This window comes from Macaca mulatta, chromosome 9 (assembly GCF_049350105.2).
Source record: "Macaca mulatta isolate MMU2019108-1 chromosome 9, T2T-MMU8v2.0, whole genome shotgun sequence".
NCBI classification, from domain to species: domain Eukaryota; kingdom Metazoa; phylum Chordata; class Mammalia; order Primates; family Cercopithecidae; genus Macaca; species Macaca mulatta.
The window spans coordinates 103,937,877-103,953,878 of NC_133414.1; the positions used below are offsets into that span (position 1 = coordinate 103,937,877).

The following is a 16,002-nucleotide window of genomic DNA, read 5'->3' on the forward strand; positions in this document are numbered from 1 at the left end:
AATAATTTTTTGCCTATTTTAATACTGGGTTGATTTCTTATTGTTGAATTTTAAGAGTTCTTTGTATATTTTAGAAACAGTTTCATATTGTTTTTTAAAGCCCCTTTATTCCTTGTTAGGTGATCAAGCCACCTGCAGGCTATTTTTGACTTGTGGCTTCATTATTTATTTAGTAATATCAACTTTATGTTACTAGAAAATAAAGTGTTCTGTATAAATGAAATTTTCAAATAACTGAAATATCCTTTTTGCCACAAAAAGATAGTTAACTATTAAAATGACTGCCACAGTAGATCATCCTTTTAAAGTATATTGAACATAAGCTAACTTTTTTGGTGAATCAGTCACCAATATTATTTGTTGGTTATTAGTTTTTATACTGTTTATTATAGCATACTGTGGGAATATTGAGATACATGAGTCACTGCTTGCAGTAATTGAACTGTTTTTTTTCGGTTGCATTTGCCTAATTTTTATCTCCTCTGCTGTCAATTGTGATTTCTCACTTTTGTTAATCTTGTAATGTCTCCTCCCTTGTTCTAAAATTTTTACTATAAATTAGATCCCAAGATTGTTATAAATCACCGTTGGGCCTGGCACGGTGGCTCAGGCCTGTGATCCCAGCACTTTGGGAGACTGAGGCGGGCCAATCAGTTGAGGCCAGGAGTTCGAGACCAACTTGGACAACATGGTGAAACCCTGTCTCTACTAAAAATACCAAAATTAGCTGGGCATGGTGATGTGTGCCTGTAATCGTAGCTACTCAGGAGGCTGAGGCACGAGAATCACTTGAACCTGGGAGGCAGAGGCTGCTGTGAGCTGAAATTGCACCACTGCCACACCTGGGTAACAGAGTGAGACCCTGTCTCAGAAAAAAAAAAATTCCCCTTCCAAGTTTATGTTCCTCAATGGTTATGGGTATTGGCTTTTAAAATTTCCTGGTTGTGAAAACATCTCTGTGTTCTTTGATGTTAATTTTCATGTCCAGGGATTTTTTTTTTTTTCCCCTTTTGAATTTGCCTTTGCTGGCTCATAAATGAAGGCTTTGGTACTAGCCTTCGTTTCTTTATCATTTAATGATGATTCTTTATCATTTCCTATACCAGAACGCCATTGTCTTTGTATATAATTTGTGGCATGTCAGCCACCTCTTAAGCATAGGGCCTCAATGTTTATTAAGTAAATTAGTGTAAGATTCTGTGTTGGGTTTTCTGGGAAATAAAAAAAAGAAATCTTATGTATTAGCCTTTTTTTCACACTGCTGATAAAGGCTGGGCAATTTGCAAAAGAAAGGCTTAATTGGACTTAGTTCCACATGGTTGGGGAAGCCTCACAATCTTGGTGGAAGGCAAGGAGGAACAAGTCACATCCATGTGGATGGCAGCAGGCAAAGAGAGAGCTTGTGCAGGGAAACTCCCGTTTTTAAAATTGTCAGATCTTGTAAGAATTATTCACTATCATGAGAACAGCACAGGAAAGACCCACCCCATGGTTCCCTTATCTCCCACTGGGTTGCTGCAACAACACATGGGAATTATGGGAGCTACAAGATGAGACTTGGATGGGGACACAGAGCCAAACCATATCATCCTACATGTTTCTTACCTTGGAAAAGTTTACAATATGGTTGCTGTAAGACTATTACATGGTAAGTTTAATAACCTCTGCAAAGAGTTAAATAACAGAAGACCAGTATGTGAGAGGTATCAGAGAGCAGCATTAAAAGATAAACTAAGCTGAAAGGTCAGGAAGATTAGACGATGTGGTTAAAAAAAAATTCCCTCACTTCTCTTTGATTCATATCTAGTATCTTTGATATGTACTTTCACAGACATTTTACTGAATATGTCAATTTCAAATTAGACAAGTGTACAGAACGTGTTTTGAACAAAAGTGCTTTTCTAGTCTGTTCCCTTTAGCCTTTTAAATACATTCTACTTCCATATTTTTCTTCCAGTTATTCTGACATGTTTGTGGTCCTTTTTTGTTGGAGTCTTAATGTTTATTGTGTTTCCTGTATCCTTTTGTGTTGGTTATCTATGCCTTTAGCTTCTTTTTTGCTTATTTTTCATAACTTTTTGATGGCATCATTCATGAAATTTCACTTGTGTCTAACCTTTATCTTCAGTGTATGTCTTTACTGAAAGAGATGCTGTCTACGAAACTTAATATTGATACTTCCAGATTTTGTGCTTTGTCACTGCCCTGATCCTTGCTGTTTATTATCTTCACCACCAAAGACTATGGCTATAGCACTAATCACTCATTCTTAGCAGGCTCTGATTTTGGTCCCCACATAGATGTTTTACTATTTTTGTTGGCTATTTCGTTCTGTTTTTTCAAATAATTGTATAAAGCCAAACTTTTTTTTTTTCTTTTTCTCTTTTTTTTTTTTGAGATGGAGTTTTGCTCTTGTCGCCCAGGCTGGAGTGCAATGGCATGATCTTGGTTCACTGCAACCTCCACCTCCCAGGTTCAAGTGATCCTCCTTCCTCAGCCTCCTGAGTAGCTGGGATTACAGGCATGTGCCACCATGCCCAGCTAATTTTTGTGTTTTTAGTAGAGACGGGGTTTCGCCATATTGGTCAGGCTAGTCTTAAACTCCTGACCTCTGGTGATCCACCTGCATCGGCCTCCCAAAGTGCTGGGATTACAGGCATGAGCCACCGTGCCCAGCCCAAAGCCAAACCTTTTAGGAAGCTTTTCTTAATACTACCATCTATTTCCTTCTTTTAAATTTTGGGATTTTTTTTTTTAATAGAGAAAAGTGCAAGGAATTTTATGAAACAACATTCATTTATGTTTACACAATCCGTAATTGACATTTCTTATAATTTTGTCTTGTTTCAAGTTTTTGTAATAAAAAAATTAAGTTATAATCCTATCTTCTAATTTACCTACTTCTCCCTTCTATGTATTCATAAAAATTATCATCCTTTCTCCAGTATGCTCCTTCAAAGTTTGGAATTTTCGTTTCTGCACAGTCATAGTATTTCTAAAAGGAAAGAATTTTAAGTTTCAGAAGGATTTGGGGGACGATAGCCTCAGTTACTCACAAACTGGTTAGTAATTTGTAATTGCCTAACACTATACTAGGATTAAATTCCTGTCTTTCTTGGTCTTCTGATACTTGGCTCTGGTCAACATTTCACCCTAATATTTCCTAATATGTACTCTGGAGTCAAGGACATTTTCTAAATCCACTCCTGTATCCTAAGTGTAATCATGTTCATTTGATCAAAGTATGTTTGGACATGGCTCCTTGTCCCCTGCTCCCCTACCCCCCATCCCTCGCACTCTCACCTTCCTAAATTTTAGCTCCCTTTCTTCCTCCCTGTACCTTTTCTTTCATGAGACAGATCAAATCTTTAGTGCCACAAAGCATCTCCAACTTCTATAACTCGTTTTATCTAAATCATTGTTTAAAGTCATTATTATGCAGTGAAAACTCATTTAATTTTTATTGTTAATCTTGTGATTCCCAGCAACATTATTTGCTTTCTGAAAAGCTGTATGAATAAACCATCTCTGATGCTTTTATCTGTTACTGTATTCCTCTCCACAAATTGCCTGAAAGTTACTTATTGATTAATTTATAGCTGTGTGCAAACTCTTTTTGTAGTGCAGTTCCATGATTCCTTTCCTGCAACTTTGAAAGCCAAAGCTTTTTGTGAGTTGGGTCAATTTATAAAACTACTAATTTGGTGGCAAAACCTGACCATTCTGAAGAGAAACTGCTTAGTCTTTATCCCACTTAATGTGCCTATTCACACATTTTGCTGCAGAAATATTAATATATTTTATTTAGGTGCTGCCGATATTCTATTGTAGATACTATATAATATACACTGTATATAATTCATTATTCTAAAATTTGAAAAATTTCTGAGTTTCAAAACACATCTGGCTCCAGGGAATTTGGATAAAAGATCATTGACCTGTCGTGGTAATAAAAATCTACTCTCACTTTTAATTTGTGTTCCTTTTTCTGAGCTGCTTCCTTGCCTTTGATTTCTTGGTGGTATTAAGTATTCCTAATTAGTCAGCAATCCTTTATGGAAGCAATCATAATATAAAGAGCAGTTAAATAGAGCTTTTTATCACTGTTGTTAACCCCTTCAGTGGTATAATTAAAAGATCCCTTAAATAGACAGGATCTGAGTTCTAACCTTGGCTCTATCATTTGCTAATTAATGACCTTGGTCAGATTTATCTAACCCTCTCTGGTGATTATCTCTAGCCTCTCTCAGAGTTACATGGATCAAGTGAGATAATGTATATGAAAGTGCTTTGAAAATGTTAATGCTATACAAGTATAAATAATAGTACAGATACTAAAACAATAATTAGTATTTCCATTCTGAGCATTCTTATTCTGGGGTATAGGAATGATGTTTAATTGTGGTAATAATATAAACTATTGAGGGCTTACTTTATGCTAGGAACTGTGCTAAGCAGTTTACATGAGGTGGCTACTGTCATTCCTGTTTTGCAGATGAGAGAACTGATAATCAAAGATTAAGAAACTTTCCCAAGTTCATATAAACAGCTCACTTCAGTTTCAGATCTTATTCTGGTGTTCAGCTTTTACTAAATTTTATATGGGGACAAAATAATTATGTGTCTAATTTCTTTCCCACTTCTGAATATGGAGTTGTTTTAACTACAAAGTGAGAAAAGAAAACTCACCTGAATTACTAGTAGCTGTTTCCTGGTTTCAGTTTCTAACTTCTCAAGCTATACCTCAGTAATTCTAAAGTAACTTTTCAAGATCAGACTTGGCTATAGCTCAGTGTATCACTGCCTTGTAAAGATTGATGCTTCTGTTTCCTTGAAATTATCCTGGTTATCTTTAGTAATTTTTTGGTTTTGTTTTGCTTTGTAAAATCAGTAGATTTTATAAGGGAGATGTCCTTATTTTTAAAAGGTATCCATTATTAAGTATGTGTGCTGGCATGCACATCTCTAAAATGTCCTTAAATAGAACCACAGTTAATACAGTTGTCTCTGAAATGTTATTTCCTTTATACTTCCCTGTGGCATACCATAGCATTTGTGAAAACATATTGTTTAATCCGTGTGCCTTCTTCTGTGATGTTAACATGTGAAAGAATTGGCAAGCTTGGCTTCCTGGGGAGCATGAAATAGGAGCTCTTAAGAAAAAGCATGGCCGGGCACAGTGGCTCACTCCTGTAATCCCAGTATTTTGGGAGAACAGTGCAGGCAGATCACTTGAGGTCAGGAGTTTGAGACCAGCCTGGCCAACATGATGAAACCCTGTCTCTACTAAAAATACAAAAATTAACCGAGAGTTGTGGGTGCCTGTAATCCCAGCTATTTGGGAGGCTGAGACAGGAGAATCGCTTGAACCTGGGAGGGAGAGGTTGCAATGAGCCAAGAGATCACGCCACTGCACTCCAGCCTAGGTGACAGAGTGAAACTCTGTCTCAAAAACAAACAAAAAGAACTAGTTTTATTTCATAATGATTTATAATCAAGGTTTAACTTTTTTTGCTAAACTAGCAGCTTGGTAATCAAAGTGAACGACTTTACCATTTGTCCTTTCTATATTGTCTCTTTGGCCAGTGTGTTTGTATGTGCTGAGTATACCTATTAATATATATATCTATCAGTGAACTACTGAAATATCCAGATTAACTAGTGTTGATAACTGGTGACTGTTGTTGCCAGACAAACTCCTAGACATGAATCTCCTATTTTGCCTTCTTTACTGACTGGGTCAACTTTTCCATTCCATTGCATCTCAGTCACTTTGTGAGTCATTCCAAAATTTCAGTTACCAGTAAATTAACTTTTGTTTGAAGGGCAAGTTTAGTTATTACATGAAGATATATGTGAGATTGGGTTGGAATCTGAAGCATAGTTTAGAATGTTAGAAAATTTAACATACACAAATAAGTAGGAAACAAAGAGCCTGAACTAAGACTTTGGCCTTAGAGAATGCTAGCATAATTGGGTATTGCCAGATTTTATAAAAATATGAAAAGGAGAGAGCAAAGTTGAAATATTTAGCTGATCTTCAATAAATGTTGGTTGGAGAAATGAATAGAACAAGGCATTATAAACTGTCTAAATATGGAAATTTTCTTTTCCTTTGGCTGTGGATCAAAATAGGGTTTCAGAGCAAATTAGTAAAATTAGTGAAAGAACTCAGTGTGATTCATCACCAAGTTATAGGTTCTCTCCTGATAATCTTCCCTGCAGTCTGAGAACATTTGATATGCTGGTAGACATGATGAATTGGCCTGCAGGCAAGAATCAGGTGTTTGTGGTAATGCTCAGATTGCTCCTTTTTTTTCTGAGTGTACCCATTTTGTGGGAAGATAAAAGTGGGATCATAACAAAAGGGTACAGACAAGATCTTATCCCACCTGACATGCCAAATCTGCCAGTTAGGGATCTGTTGCTGAGCCATTTTTACAATACAACATTCCTGACACCAAATCTGCGGGTTTTCTTCCTTACACCAACCAATTATCCAACTCCCTGGATGCCAGCTGGGTATCATACAATTCAGTTCAGTTCTGACAGTCTACCTGGAATTAGTGTCAGCTCCTACAAGTTAGAGGGCTCAGTCACACAACAGATACCAGTTGCAAGTGTTGGGCCTTCCATACTTCTTACCTACTATCTGTAAACTGGATTCTCCTGACCCTATCCTCAGGTTTGATAACTTGTTAGAATGCTTCACAGAACTCAGAAAGGCTGTTAAACTGATAATTACAATTGCCAGTTTACTGTAAAGGACACAACTTAGGAACAGCCAGATGGAAGGAGATACACAAGGCAAGGTATGGGGATGAGGTGCTTGGAGCTTCCATGCCTTCTTTAGGCACGCCACCCTCAGCACCTCTGTGGACCCACCAACCCATAAACCCATAAATTTAGGGGTTTTATGGAGACTCTATTATGTAGTCCTGATTGATTGAATTATTAACCATTAGTGAGGTGATTAACTTAATCTCCAACCCCTCCAGCTCTGGAGGTGGGGAGCAGAAGGCAGGCTGAAAGTTCTAGCCCTCTAATCACATAGTTAGTTCCTCTGGCAACCAGCCCCCATTCTGAAGCTATCTTGGGGCCTACCAAGAGTCATTTCATTAGCGCAAACTGAATTACGGTTATTATGAATAATCCCTATCACTCAGGAAGTTCTTTGGGTTTTAGGAGCTCTGTGCCAGGAGCTGGGGACGAAGATCAAATACGTGTTTCTTTTTAAGACCCTGTACAAAATGCTGAGAAAACATTTCTTATGTTATACGACTTTGGATCATTTCCAGTGGCCAGGATGGATTTCAGCAACTATTTAAGTGCCTGCTGTGTGCTTGAACAATTTTCTAGACAGTGGTAAGAGGCAAGGCCTTTGCTCTCCTGTAGTGCTTAAAATAGGAAACTAGACAGACAGGAGAAGACAGATAACTAAACAAGAATAACTTAATAAGGTAACTGTCTGATATGGGAGGTAGAAGACACTATTGGATCCTAAGTGAGATGGGTGATGGACAGGGAAGGCATCAAGTTAGAAGTGAAGTTTAAGCTGAAACCCGAAGGGTAAGTGGAATTTAGCCAGGGGAAAATAAGGGTAAGAGTCAGAGGAAGGAATAGTATGTATAACTCTGGAGGCAGAAGAGAGCAGGATGGCACTAAATTAGTAAGTGACAGGAAGTTGGTTTGGTGGAGGGCAACATGGAAGGGGGGTATAGGTGGTTAGAAGTTTTACCTTCATTTTCAGGTACAGTGAAACATCCATGAGTCCTATTTCTGTTTGTCATCAACTCTCCTTATTCTGAGTCTCAGGAAGGCAGATCAGAGGAAGAAATACCATTTCCATAGTTTTGCCTTTTCCAGAATGTCATGTAGTTGAAATCATACGATGTGGAGCCTTTTCATATTGACTTCTTTCACTTAGTAATATGCATTTAAGATTTCTCTGTGTCTTTTCATGACTTGATCGTTCCTTTTCTTTTTAGTGAATAATACTCCGTTGTCTGGTTGTACCAGTTTGTTTATCCATTGACCTACTGAAGACATCTTGCTTGCTTCCAAGTTTTGGCAGTTGTGAATAAAGCTGCTATAAACATCTTGTGCAGGTTTTTGTGTGGACTTTTTTGCCTCCTTTGGGTAATATCAGGAAGCACAATTGCTGGATGTTAAGAGTATTTTTAATTTTTGTGAGAACCTTCCAAAATAGCTGCCCCATTGGTAGGATTGCAATTCCTACCAGCGATGAGTGAGAGTTCCTGTTGATTCATATCCTGGCCAGCATTTGTTGTCAGTGTTCTGGATTTTGGCCATGCTAACAGGTATAAAGTGGTATCTCATCGTTGTTTTAATTTGTATGTTCCTGGCAACATACGATGTGGGCCATCTTTGCATGTACTTATTTGCCTAGACTTTATTTTTCAGAGCAGTTTAGTTTCAGAGCAAAATTGAAGAGAAAAGTACAGATTCCATATATCCCATCCCTCATCCTCAACACTGCCTCCCCCACCATCAGTATCCCATACCAGACTAGTACTAATGTGTTACAATCAGTGAACCTACATTGACACATTATTATCAACCAAAGTCTATAATTTACATTAGGGTTCACCCTCAGTAGTATACATTCTATTGGCTTGACAAACATGATGTCATGTATCCACAATTACAATATCACACAGAATAGTTTAACTGCCCTAAAAATCCTGTGTTCTACCCTTGTATCCTTTCCTTCTCTAGTTGTTTTCAATAATTGTAAAGTAGAATTTAGTAGAGTAACGATGTTTGTAGCCTGAGAAGACAACTACAGTTTATATCACATGTATTGGTCATAAATATAGGGGGAAAATCTTCCTGTATAGATGTGACTTTTGGGGACCTACAGGCAACTGCTTGGATTGCCATTGTTGGGGTTGAGGGTCAGGGAAGAGAGTTGGTAAATATGTTGGGGGGAAAATCAGAAATTAAGAGACATTATGGAAGAGTAACACCAAATTATTTGCTTATTGCTATTATAGCTTTCCTGATTCTGTTAAGATTGTCCCTAATTCCCTCCAATGAGAAAAGAAGAACTTTTTTCTTCCCAGCTTCCCTTTCCCTTTCAATGAAAGTAGAGTTAAGACATAGCGAAGTAGTGAGAATGCTCCTCCAGTTGATGACTTATGGCTTGTTTTTTTTTTAACTTTCATTTTAGGTTCATGGGTACATGTACGGGTTTGTTATATAGGTAAACTTATGTCATGGGGGTTTGTTGTAAGATTATTTTGCCACCTAGGTACTAAGCTTAATAACCAACAGTTATTTTTTCTGATCCTTTCCTCCTTCCCACCCTCAAGTAGACCCCAGTGTCTTTTGTTCCTCTCTTTGTGTCCATGTGTTCTCATCAGCTAGCTCCCACTTAAAGTGAGAACATGTACTTCTCTGTTCTTGTGTTAGTTTGCTAAGGATAATGGCCTCCTGCTCCATCCATGTTCCTGCAAAGAACATGATCTTGTTCTTTTTTAAGGCTGCATAGTATTCTATGGTGTGTGTGTACCACATTTTCTTTATCCAGACTACTGTTGATGGACATTTAGGTTGATTCCAGATCTTTGCTCTTGTGAATAGTGTTGCAGTGAACATATTCATGCATGTGTCTTTATGATAGAATGATTTATATTCCTTTGGCTATACGCCCAGTAAAGAGATTGCTAGGTCAAATAGCAGTTCTGTTTTTACCTCTTTGAGGAGTCATGTGGACTTTTAAAAACTTGTTTCAAACCATGTTGCGAACATAAAACCCTGGTCCTACCTTTGTCATTAGTTTTCCATTGGCTACAAATTATAGGTAGCTTTCTAAGTTAAAAAGCATTTATTATCCCTAGAATGTGTGGATTTCTGCAATTTCAGTTAAAATTTCCAAATTTCTCATAGAGACACTGTATTTAATTCTTTAAAAAAGTCATGTGGAGGGCAGGATACTGATAGGTACTTTGAGCTAGTTAGTAGAATTTCTCTGATGGACATTTTTTATCCAGTGAGCTTATAATTGTTTGAATAGCAATAGACAGTTTGGAATTCCTTATTCTGGGAATTCTAGACACACATTAGATACTTGGTTAAGCACTATTTGGTTGCTTGATTTGGGTGGGCCTTTGAATTGTTAGGAAATTCCTTAAATTGAGGTTCTTAACCCAGGCTTTAGGAGATTCCCTGAACCTTGGAAGGAAAATATTGTTTGTAATTATATGTTTTTCTGATAACACAGTGTACATAGTTTTCATCAGAGTTTTAAAGGGTCCCTGACCCAAAATAGATGAAGAACTTTTACCTTAATTTTGTAGTGAACTCCAAGTAGAAGTTTCTGGGTTGGATATTATAGTATAATTCATTACTTGGATTATTGGTGAGCACATAGAACTTAAACTCTGATCATCTGGCACAACAGCAGTAACCTGAGTATTTTACAGATTTTCTTGACAAAGCAGTGATGTATGATATAACCAGAGAGATGTTGCTGGTTAGAGGATGGTTCCATATGGAGGATGATTTCAACTTTGAGGCAAAATTGTTGTTAATGATAATCAGACTTTTTCCAGCTTCTCAGTGATTATATGCTGTTATTTCTTCAGACCATTGGTATAGTAAATAAGGTGTTTGTTGCCTCAAAATCTTGTCAAAGTTTATCACTTGTTTAGCCTTTTTAATGAAACCATGCAATCTTTTCATGGTAGTACTTCTGTTATTTGACATACAATTCTTCAGGTAAGCTAACATCCAAGAATTATGTGCTACAGCTTTTAATTCTGTTTTTGTTTTCAGAACTCTTCGTCTTGGCTTATACCTATACTGCCTGATATGCTCCGACACATTTTTCAGTTCTGTGTTTTGGAAAGCAGTCAGGAAATTCTGGACCTTATTCACAAGGTACACAGCAAATGTATTTGTATTCCTTTTCCTGGTAACTTTTGTAGGTTTTTAAAATTTTTCATAATCGCTGTTCTGTTGATCATTTATATCTCTTGGAGATTTGAAAAGTCTAGAGATCTGCAAGATGAGACAGAGAACTAGGCTTCTTACATGTAGCATGTAATAGTTTTGATTGGCCATGCTTCTTCCTCCTATTATCTGACTTACATGTGTGTTTTAAGCACTTTCTGATAGCCTCAATACAGAAAATGAAATGAGGAAAAGATTGCTTTTTTCTGGCCCTCATCTTGTTGTTTATCAGCATGCTTATAGATTCTGCAAAGTACCTTTTGGGATCTATTGGTAATATGAGTCTAATTATTGTTGAAACTTGTACTTTTTTCCCTACTTAGAAAGAGTGAATGTATGTGTTAGAATCATTAAAGGAGGAGCCATTTGATATATTTAATAGCATTTATGGGGGGAAATGGTACTTTTGTACCTTTATAATCTGTTAAATTACTCTTGACTTGTTGGCCTCTAAAGTGACTCATTGTTAACAACCTTGGATTAACAGTGGTGGTCTTTCCATAGGCTAGTCCTAGCCCATTAAATGTTAGGCATCAGGAAAGGTACCTTATCCTTATTAAGTAATATCATGAATCAAGACTTACACTGTTTTAAATTTATACTAGGTTATTACCACCTCTGAGTTTAGCAGAGAATATTAGGAGCTATTTTTAAGTGTGTGTTGGATATAGGACTGCATTAATATTGAGTCCTATGATATATGCAAAGGATTTATTTCAGTGACTTACTGAGATTTTGACAATTCTATAGTACTTTTATGGGCATGTTTTTTTTAAAAAGAGAATTATGTTCTTTTTTTGAAAAAACTTTCCTTTGCATTACTTTTTTTTTTAGTGTACAAACCTATTAGAAAACAGTACTATATTTCAAAAATAAGCCTCTATATTGAATTTCTAAATCTCTGTGCTATTTCCTACTTTAAAAAAACCTCAGTATTCCTAAAGATAAGTGTTAGAGTTTAATAATTTTTTTAGAAAAAATTCACTTTCATGTCCCCGTTTTACCCTGCAGGTTTGGATGGAACTGTTGAGTAAGGCTTCAGTTCAGTATGTGGTAGCAGCTGCTTGCCCATGGATGGGTGCTTGGCTTTGCTTGATGATGCAGCCTTCTCATTTACCTATCGATTTAAATATGTTGCTAGAAGTAAAAGCTAGAGCCAAGGTAAGTGTAGAAGCACATAATGTATTTGTGTGTTCATCATCTAATTATTAATACAGTAACCGTATTAAAAAATCTGTATTGCCTTGTTATAAGTGTGATTTAATTAACATAAGTAAGGAGAAACCATTATTTTATTAGGACCCTGACAAAATGAATAGTAATGTTTATCCATTAAAACTTTGTGAAAAGAACTGTATTTTACTGGGATTATTTTAAAAAGATCATATTTTTATTGTTGCCTATTTAGTTTTAATGATTAATCTTCATTGTTTTTCTTTTTTCCCCTCCTTCTGTAGGAAAAAACAGGTGGTAAGGTGCGCCAAGGCCAAAGCCAGAGTAAAGAAGTACTTCAGGAGTATATTGCAGGGGCCGAAACCATCATGGAAGACCCGGCCACCAGGGATTTTGTGGTTATGCGGGCCAGAATGATGGCAGCCAAGTGAGTGTACATTAAGTGCCAGGTAGTCATACATTTACAAGTCTGGCCTTCAGAGGTTATTTAACCAACAAAACATTCCTCTGCTGTCTCCATCAATCCTTCCTTTCTTCATCACACTAATTATAGCCTAAGGAAAAATTAGAGTAAGTAAATACTTCTAATTATTTTGAAGCTTTAAAAATAGGATTTTTATCTTCTTATGAAGACAAGATAGTCATTATATCTTCTGTGGGAAAAGTTATGGGTTCAGAAAGCCAAATTTTACTTCAAGTAATTATAGGAAATTGAAGTAATTTCTCGAAGTATGGGGAAACTTTACTTCAAGTAATTTCTTATAGTAACTTCCTTTTTCTCCCTCTTAGGTTGTTGGGAGCACTTTGTTGCTGTATTTGTGATCCAGGTGTAAATGTGGTAACTCAAGAAATTAAACCTGCTGAATCCCTGGGCCAGTTACTACTCTTCCATTTGAACTCCAAGTCTGCTTTACAAAGGATTAGTGTAGCTTTGGTAATCTGTGAATGGGCTGCTTTACAAAAGGTAAGATTTTGCCCCAAAAGTAAGAAAGACAAATTAAGTAAAGCAATTTCCATTAGCTGTTAGGCTTATTTACATTATAATTTACAACAGAAAAGTGCCAATTTTCAATGTATAAAAATCCAAGAGTTATAGAAAAGTGTCCAAATTATATTGAACATTATTTCTCTCCCATTTACTTTTAACTCTGGACTTCTGTCTTAGAACCCCTACTCACACCTCCAACTACTAGTTATGCTCATACTTAATATTTGCTCTTGACTGTACAGTCTGTTAAGAAATGTCCCTATTAAAAACCGTGTATATGTGAAGGTAGTCCAGAAACTATTGGTCATCCATTCCTCTGTATATCTCTCAGGTATCACTGAAAACTACAAAGAATGAGGCTTTGAGTATTAGAGATCTATTTGTGTGAGTAGTAGCAAAGGCAGAATTTTTGGTCACAGGAAGAATAACATCTCTGTATTTAAACCAAAATCTTCATGTTTCCAAATAAACCATTCCCTTCCAGCCTCTTTAACTTTTAACTTCTAGGGAGAGTGTGATTTTGTATAAGACATACTTCTGTAAATCAAAGAAACTTTCTTTTTTTTTTTTTTTTTTTGAGACGGAGTCTTGCTCTGTCACCCAGGCTGGAGTGCAGTGGCCGGATCTCAGCTCACTGCAAGCTCCGCCTCCCGGGTTTACGCCATTCTCCTGCCTCAGCCTCCCGAGTAGCTGGGACTACAGGCGCCCGCCACCTCACCCGGCTAGTTTTTTTGTATTTTTTAGTAGAGACGGGGTTTCACCGTGTTAGCCGGGATCGTCTCTCGATCTCCTGGCCTCGTGATCCGCCCGTCTCGGCCTCCCAAAGTGCTGGGATTACAGGCTTGAGCCACCGCGCCCGGCCAAATCAAAGAAACTTTCTACTGGCTTTGTTTATTCCGTTGACTGGAATTCTGGAAATTTAACTGTCTGCACTTGCTGTGAGAGTTACTCGTTACTGCCTCTTAGCAGTTTGTCAAAGCTATGTCTAAAAGTAATTGAGCCATGCTCCATTGCAACTGACACCCCTGCTTGGCCTCTGGAAAGAAGCAAAGCTCGTCTGTTTTTAGGCAGGAGTTGGTGTGCTGGAGAGGCAGTGATGCTATGTTTTTGTGCCTCTCAGACTCAGCAGCAAGTGTTGACAGTTCGGTTTCTGGACACTCACAGAGCTTCATGGACTTACTCTGTGAAGCCCAGGCTGATCGCCCAGGCTGATCACCCAGATCCCACAGAACCCCTCATGGCTCACCACTGAGGCCATTTCCCCTCGGTTTGGGGCAGAAAACAACCAGAGAGAGTGGGAAGGGTTGGTTAAATTTGGGGGCAGGTAAGTAGCTTTTAAATTTTGTATCCACTTTTACAGTATGGCATGTGAAGCTTAGGGTTCACTGTTATCCAATAATGAGTTTTTAAATAACATTTTTAATTAGTGCATGATAGATGTTCTTTTCTGACTGATTTTTTTTTTTTTTTACAGTAATATACTTTAAAATCTGTGATATATATACACGTAAACTTTGGATAGGTAGAGAATGAAATTGTAATAGTTCCATATGCATGTTCTGTAGTCATTCATGTTAACATTTTACAATAATTTGGGTGTAATACCCTTTTTTCTGTGCAACTAACTGTTGTTTGGAGAAGTAACAGATTATAGATTCAATATAAGAAAGAATTTAGAACTTGGTAGTCTGCAAATGATGATTTCTGTATCTGTAAATTAATGTTCATATAGTTGCCCTATTTGTTGTCTGTTGTATTTTAGGAGTGTAAAGCTGTTACCTTAGCTGTGCAGCCACGTTTACTTGATATCCTTTCAGAACATTTATATTATGACGAAATTGCCGTTCCATTCACGCGAATGCAGAATGAATGTAAACAACTTATATCATCATTAGCTGATGTACATATTGAAGTTGGTAACAGAGTAAACAACAATGTTTTAACAATAGATCAAGCTAGTGACTTGGTGAGTAAAGAAATAACTTTCTTAATTATAGATAGAACATGAAATATAGGTTAGAAATTTGTCATGACATGTTTATCACAAAAACACATTAATTTGTTGAGTCTATATGTGGCTTGATAGCCTGTCAACTCTACCCTTTAGAAAAGATATTTCATTGTATAGGCTTTTCTTGAGATAAGAGAATAATGGAGGATTTTTTTTTTAAAAACTAAAATTCTGATAAATCAATGCACCTTTATTAGAAAAAGCTATTATATTTTGTCATTTCAGTTTTGTTTAACACTGCAGAGTATAGAAAAAACTGCTTCTACAAGTTCCTGAGTACTACTTCCTGCTCTCAGCCTATAATGAAAATATTCAAACATATAGAAAAAGTGATGAAATTACATAACACTCATACTTAACAGCTAGATTTTATAGTTAACATTTTACCAGATTTACTTTATCACATATGTATTCACCTACCTACCCCTCTATCCAACCATGAATCTATCCAGGGCAGTTTTTTTTTTAATGCATTTCTAAGTAAGTTTCAGATATCATTATACTTCAGCATTTTATATAATTAACTAAAATTCAGTATTTGTTTATGATTTTTTGCTATTTTGAGGCAGAATTTATGTGCTAAAGCACACAAATCTTAGGTGGACCATTTGGTGAATTTTGACGGATGCATATACCTATGAAACCTGAACCCCTGTCAAGATACAGAACATTACCATCACCACTTCCCAGTAATCTCTGCCTCGCCCTGCCACCAAGTAACCATTATTCTCATTCCCCCCACAAAGATACATTACTTTTGCCTGTTCTAGAATTTCATGTAAATTGAGTCATACACTGTGCTCTTTGGTGTAAGGGTTTTTCTTAGAATGGTGTTTTTGAAACTAATCTGTGT

The 16,002-nt window shown here is 36.8% G+C and overlaps 1 protein-coding gene across 12 annotated transcripts in view; it reads left to right on the top strand.

The window, feature by feature from the left end:
* BTAF1 (B-TFIID TATA-box binding protein associated factor 1) overlaps window positions 1–16,002 on the top strand; it is a 105,743-nt gene that overhangs the window by 46,396 nt on the left and 43,345 nt on the right. For all 12 annotated transcript variants that reach the window (XM_077946765.1, XM_028826656.2, XM_015147685.3 and 9 more), the window contains 5 exons: window positions 10,801–10,905; window positions 11,989–12,138; window positions 12,435–12,577; window positions 12,940–13,114; window positions 14,901–15,104. In XM_077946765.1, coding sequence (XP_077802891.1) covers window positions 10,801–10,905; window positions 11,989–12,138; window positions 12,435–12,577; window positions 12,940–13,114; window positions 14,901–15,104 — 777 coding nt within the window. The remainder of the gene's footprint in view (window positions 1–10,800; window positions 10,906–11,988; window positions 12,139–12,434; window positions 12,578–12,939; window positions 13,115–14,900; window positions 15,105–16,002) is intronic.